This window comes from Pteropus alecto, unplaced genomic scaffold, assembly GCF_000325575.1.
Source record: "Pteropus alecto unplaced genomic scaffold, ASM32557v1 scaffold40, whole genome shotgun sequence".
Taxonomy (NCBI): Eukaryota; Metazoa; Chordata; class Mammalia; order Chiroptera; family Pteropodidae; genus Pteropus; species Pteropus alecto.
Window position 1 is genome coordinate 2,104,485 of NW_006431919.1, and position 6,600 is coordinate 2,111,084.

At 46.2% G+C, this 6,600-nt stretch overlaps 1 protein-coding gene across 3 annotated transcripts; it reads right to left on the reverse strand.

The window, feature by feature from the left end:
- Positions 1-1,265: 1,265 nt before the first annotated feature.
- On the reverse strand, positions 1,266-5,880 carry RPS14 (ribosomal protein S14). Of its 3 annotated transcripts, none has more exons than XM_006906404.3 (5): positions 5,722-5,880; positions 4,385-4,535; positions 3,589-3,750; positions 2,490-2,566; positions 1,266-1,387 (listed from the first exon to the last, which is right to left on the reverse strand). In XM_006906404.3, the coding sequence occupies exons 2-5, from the start codon at positions 4,531-4,533 to the stop codon at positions 1,320-1,322; spliced, it is 456 nt and encodes a 151-aa protein (XP_006906466.1). In that variant the 5' UTR covers positions 4,534-4,535; positions 5,722-5,880; the 3' UTR covers positions 1,266-1,319. The 3 variants fall into 3 exon arrangements, with proteins under 3 accessions (XP_006906466.1, XP_015440835.1, XP_015440834.1); XM_015585349.2 differs by lacking the exon at positions 5,722-5,880 and adding an exon at positions 5,613-5,634; XM_015585348.2 differs by lacking the exon at positions 5,722-5,880 and adding an exon at positions 5,427-5,547.
- Positions 5,881-6,600: the final 720 nt, after the last annotated feature.

Below are 6,600 nucleotides of genomic sequence, written 5' to 3' on the forward strand. Positions count from 1 at the left end.
TAATTTCCATTTACTGGAAGAGGGAATCATCTGTTATTTGGAGTTTTTAGATTTATATCTTCATTTCCTAATATCACTTTTATCAACATGGATTCATTTTATACTTTGGGTTGTAATCACATTCACTTTTAGGACGAAAAACGAGATTCAAAAAGGTGCGTTTGTCTGACACTATAGGGTAAGTTTGTAGGAGCCAAGGCCAGACCTAGTGTCTCCAGAGCTCTTCCAAACGGGAAGAGTTGGGATCTGTGTATCATCAATAGGATGTCATTCAGCAATAAAAAGGAATGAAATACTGACACATGCTGTGATGAACCTTGAAAATATCATGCTGCTGTCCTACCTCTAATAACCTGCTGGTATATCATTCACCATCATAGGGCCCTGAGTATTGCAGAATACTCAGTACCATCTGGTGCCACCGGGTCCTCAGAGCTGGATACAAACTTCTGGAAAGCAAAGCTTTTATCTTTTTCATCACTGATGAAAATAGGGCTCGGTGTGTATTTGTGGGGTGACTGAATCTTTATGTACTTTATGTACTGATATGGAACTATTTCCAAGATCTGCCAAGTGAGAAAAAGATGCAATAGAGTGTGCTACCAATTTTGCACAGAAGGTATGGGGGGCGAGTCTACACCCACATGTGTGTATATATGGCTCACGTCTGGAAGCCTCCTCTCCTGCTCAGGCTACACTTGGCTCAGAAGTTTCCACTCCGCTCTGGTTCTATAAGGATTGATCCATTCTTGGAAACAAGATCTCCATTTTCAAAACAAGGTCTCCAAGGCCTTGGTGTGCTTTAGATCAGGGGTCCCCAATTTGTAGCCACTCCCCAGCGCTAGCATCACCACCTCAGCTCCACCTCAGATCATCAGGCATTAGATTCTCATTGAAGTACCGGTCCCTGGTGCCGAAAAGGTTGGAGACCACCGCTTTAGATGACTGAGGTTAACTTAATACCACAAAAGACCCAATCACAGCACCAGTACCTCACCTCTCCTTAGGCGCTTTCTCCCAGGAAGCCAGTTTGCAGAACGTGAGCTCACCCACTGCCCATGTCAGGGGCAGAATCAAACCCTATTATGTTACAGTATGACAGGTTATATACATCCTCTGAAGCAATGTATCTATTACATGCCTACTGGTTTAGCACTGCACTTGTGACCTCAAATCAGTCCCAAACGCTGGTTAAGCGCAGACAGGAGAAAGGAATCAAATTTCCTGGAGAGGTGGCCCCTACACAAAGGAGAGGAGACACGTCGAAAGAGCTCACACAAAGGCAATTTATTAACAGAAAACAATTTGAGGAGTCCTGTTCACAGACGGCGACCACGGCGACCCCCTTTCCTGCGGGTGCTGTCAGAGGGGATGGGGGTGACATCCTCTGTGGGGAGGAAGAGAGAAAACATCATTGCCTGGAACTGGATGGGAGGGAGTCCAGGCCTCCTCAGGCCAGTGGTGTATGGATCACGGCAGCGGATCCCTCTGCTCCCCCAATGAGTCCTCAGGATGTAACAGATGGTTGCAGAGCTACCTGATCTGCTGCTTCCTCAAAATTTCTGATGTGGTTTGAACTCACTTTCCAGAAGGGGAAACAGGCTCAGAGATTATGCAACTTGCATAGACAACAAATCCAGGTTTCTGACACCTCACTTAGATCCTCTAGCAGAAAAAATCCACATTAACAGTGTTAACTGAAGACTATCTCCTTTGCAAAAAGTCAAAGTCTGAAAATATTCTGGAAAAAAAAAAATCTTAAAAAGGAGAGGGCTAGGCCATCAGACTGAGGTATCAGTACCCAGTCACCAAGGACACAGAAACAATAAAGGGCTAACACTTATGGCTACACAAATGTAGGGGACTTGCCGTGATTCTCCCCATAGAGCTGCTGCTCTCCTCCATTTATTTGTCACAATGACTAGCATGCCCTATTGATATTGCTCATTTGGTTCCAAACCACTGCAATAAAGCAAGTCACGCAAGTTTTGTTTTCCCAGTGCTTATATGTCTTGTTTACACTGTAGTGTATTAAGCATGCCAACAGCATTTTCTTTAAAAAACACCTCAATTAAAAAAACCAGACACACATGGCACAACAAAGCAAAGCACAATAAAACAAGGTTTGCATGTAGTAGGCAAAGATTATGCAGGAGGCAGCCCACCACAAAATGCCAGCAGTAAGCCCCTTGAGAACACTGTAAAGGAAGGACAATTCATCTCTTAGTTTCATGGGCTACTGTCAGGTAGTTCAGAAATGAAGTGGCGCTGTACCAATGCAGAAGGGAAGGACATTCACGTCAAGGGGAAAGGACTGTTCAGAGACTTTCAGAGAGATTTAATGTCACATGGTACCTCTTGCAACCTCCATTAACAAACTCAAAAGCCAATCGTCACCAGCCCCAGCCATATATTCACTGGGTACAACACAAGCTTTCTGGGGTCAACGCTTCAAAGCAAATCCAAGCATTAACTGAAGGGGCACTTACCAATCCGTCCAATCTTCATCCCTGAGCGGGCGAGGGCTCTAAGAGCTGACTGGGCCCCTGGTCCGGGGGTCTTGGTCCTAGGAAATGAAAGTCTAGTCATTATGGGTTCTAAAGGCTCACAACTCGCTAGCTCAGGGATCTGCAAACTTTCTGTAAAGGGCCAAACGGTAAATTATTTGACTCAGTGGGCTACTCATGGTCCACTTATAGTTTTCTCATATACTTCTTAAAAAACAAGTGGCAGGTCAGATTTTGCCCCTGAATCATAGTTTGTATCTTGCTCTGCCTTCAGGCTGTTTAAGGGACACTGCCCCTTCTAGCCACATGCTGTGATTCTAAGTCTTCTTTGGTCATTTGTCCATTTACAAATGCTCAACCCACCCAAGACCAAAATACTACCATCTCTCCACTGGACCAGTTTAACTTCCTATCTGGCCTGTTAACTACACAGTAGTCATCTTAAAGAAATCCCAATCCCATCAGGTTATTACTATTAAATCATGCCCTGCGCCTCCAGATCCAACCCCTTACCAGGTCCTTTGTGACCCAGTAGGACCTCGCTCCTGCCTCTCTGATCACACCTCATGCCACTCTTACCCTCGGATGTGCCACATTCGTTCTCTACTTAGGACCTTCTCCTTGCAGTTGTCTCTGGCTGGAATACTCTCCCCTTGTCCTTCCTTCAGTGGACTGACTCCTGACACATTTAGGTCTCAAGTTTAAATTACACTATCACCAATCCCTCTGACACTGTATTTTTGCTTCCCAGCAGTTCCCACAAACCGAAACAACACTCTCCCCTGCTCTATGTTGTTTAAAAGTCTGACTCTCCAACAGCCTGGGTGCCGCACAGGAGAGTAGAGGTTATCTTTACTTTTTCTTTTTCCCATCACCCTCTAACAGCACCTAGAACACAAAACCTGGTATGCGGTAAGTGTTTAATAAACACAGTAAGTTGCTAGAGAGAGGGGCAGCACACAGGAACCAATTAGTTATTTCAGTACCTAAGAAAACTTAGGCAAAGTCACAGAAGAAAAACCAAGCCTCAAATCCAGGGGCTCTGGCACCCAATGATCTTACCACCCAGCCCCAGCCTTACCTATTTCCTCCTGTGGCCCGGAGTTTGATGTGGAGGGCAGTGATGCCCAGCTCCTTGCACCTCTGGGCCACATCCTGGGAAGCCAACATGGCAGCATATGGAGCGGACTCATCTCGGTCAGCCTTTACCTTCATCCCACCAGTCACACGGCAGATGGTTTCCCTGGGGACAAAAGCACAAGATCATTTCTTTCTCATCCAACAAGGACTCAGAGCGCCTATCATGTCCTAATGAGCAGAGAACCACAACTTAGGTATGACAAAGGATGAAGGTCAACTTGAACATCTATCCTGGTCTTTGACAAGACTGCCATGGGCTCTGCCTTCGTGGGGTTCATATACCCAACATGGCAAAACTCTATCAATATTTTATATTTACTTTTTCATTTAATCTTCCCAATTACTCTATAAATACTATTATCTTCATTTTATATATGCAGAAACAAAAACTCAGAACTTGAGTGACTTCACACAATTCACAAAAACCTGCTAATGGCAGCTAGAATTTGCACCCAGGGCTAACTTCCAGTCCAACACTGCCTCTACAAGTACCAAGAGATTAAGGATTCAATGACAACCACACTGTTAGGGCCATAAGGGCACAGAATATCTTTTTTATAATTCCAGTGCCTGGGAAATTACAGTATTTGTGGACTAAACACCCAAGCCCATTTCCTCATCGGAACATTCTAATTCTTTCAAGAAAACCTGTTAAACTGCCATCCAGTTGCAGGATCATTTCTTCCCCCCAGCCCCTTGCATAGTGGGGTCCTGTACTTCTCCACCCAGATACTCACTTGCCAGAAAGATCGGTGACATGGACAAAAGTGTCATTGAAGGATGCGAAGATGTGGCAGACACCAAATACATTTTCTCCTTCAGCCACCTGAGGTCCAAGGCTGATGACTTGTTCTTCCTTCTTTTCCTTCCCCTTGCGAGGTGCCATTTCTGAAAGCATATCAAAGAATCCCAAAGTTAACAGACAAGAGGTTTCCAGAACCTCTTTTCCCTGGCGAGTAAAGAAAATCTCAACTTTGCTTTTCTGGGAACTTGTTCCCAAGGATTAGCAGACATTGGTCCCATCCAAAATGTCCATGGAGACATCTGGTCTATGCCAGATGATCCTTGACATTTAGTTGTGTTAATAAAACCCACTCTTGGAAAATATCCCTGGGTTCAAAGAGCCCATAACATTTATTTACCCTTTCGGTTTACAATATCAATACATGACACAACACCTTCGTGTTTTATAGATCCAGTAACTCTACTGTGGCTGTACTGCCAATGTAACAATCCTTCTCACCAAGGTAGCCTAAGTGGTAATGAATGGCCCACGATCAAGGACCTTTTGGCATGGACCAAATACCTCTGTGGACGTTTTGGACAGGACCAGATGTTCTGCAAGGGATCTGGAGAAGTACGCAAAACATGCATGGGCCTTCAACAGCTGCCAACACTCCGCGACCAGGATTCCCAGGTGTGCCTTATTGGGAAATACCAGCCGCAGGCCCTTGCCACAGGCCCAGGGCAAGTGCTCAGTCATCACTGATGTGCACTCCCTAACCCCAATGGCTTCAAAGCCTGCCCAGGGCGCCCAGAATGTGCAACGTGCCGACTTAGCAATCAGCCAGATTTAAGGAACATGTAACGCAGGTCCATTTTGCCTGCATTCCTTCTATGAATCCTCACTACAACTCCATGAGATCGGCACGACAATTACTCCTACTTTCCAGACGAGAAAACAAATTAGAGACTAGACGCGCCCGGCCTGCTACCACCGAGGAAAAAGCTGGCGGAGTTGGCAGAATAGAGGTGGGAGCCCACATCAGACTAGGGTATCTGCTCCTTCCCAAGCACGCCGTAAGGCCGCTTAAACGCAGCAGTGCTCGTATCGCCGGGCCAAGGCCTTCAAAGCCAGACCCTCACTCGCTCCCACTTCACAGGCTCCTCCCCGAAGCCAGACGGCCGCCTCTGGAGACAGGGCGAAAACCTGCGTCTGGGGTCGACCGGCCGCGCTCTTCTCACCCAGCACTTGGTTCCGCTTCTGCGGAAGGACCCCAGTCCCGCGCCCCCAGCCCCGCTGGACCCCTCTGCCGCAGGATGCCACCCGATTGTCCTCGCCCAGGTCTCCTACCTGCGTGCCTTCTCCAGACTCCGCCACCGGAAAGAGAGAGTGGGAAAGGGCGGGGCGACGGGTCACGTTCGTGCCCTGGAAGTGTACGTCTGAGGTCACGGGGCGAGGCTTCCCGGAAGACGCCGTCTTTAGCGTTTCCAAGGAGATTAAGATTCGCCCTCAAAAAGATAGTTTACTATCTATTAAGATGTGCCAAAGGTGGCTAGAGGCTGGGTGTCGCGGCGAGCCGGTTGGTCTCTGAGACTACAGCAAGCAGATACATCTCCTGGGTGAGGTAGGCCTGGGTTCTAAGATGGCGGCCTCCGCGTCTAGAAGGACTTCCGCCATTCTGACCCCAGGCCTGGTCAGCCTGGAGACGGCAGCGCACCTCGTGGCGCGGAGGGGAACAACAACAACAAACGTCATTAGCGTTTGGCCTACTATGCACTGGGCAAAATGAGAATCAATTATTCAATACTTGTTATTATATACCAACTTGGGCTCAATGATTTATATGCGTTGCTTCATTTAATCCTCACAGCATGATCAAACATGTAGTTTTGATTACCCATTTACAGATAAGGAATTTTAACTGAGATCACACATTTGTGGCCGAATTTGGAATTCTGACTTCAAAGCCTATATGTGTAATAGCTACTTCCATATGTCCCTCTAATAACAACATTGAAGGACTTTGAAAGATTGGGAGAATGTATAGATGGAGATATCGGGAAAGGAAGAAGTAGGTTATATATATATATTTGTGTGTATATATGTATAGTTATACATATATGCACCTATACATATATATAAAGCTCATGCAATGGACTGTATATATTGAAGATATATGTATTTTTTTAACAAAATGAGCAATTATGCAGAATAGCATATAGTCCTTGG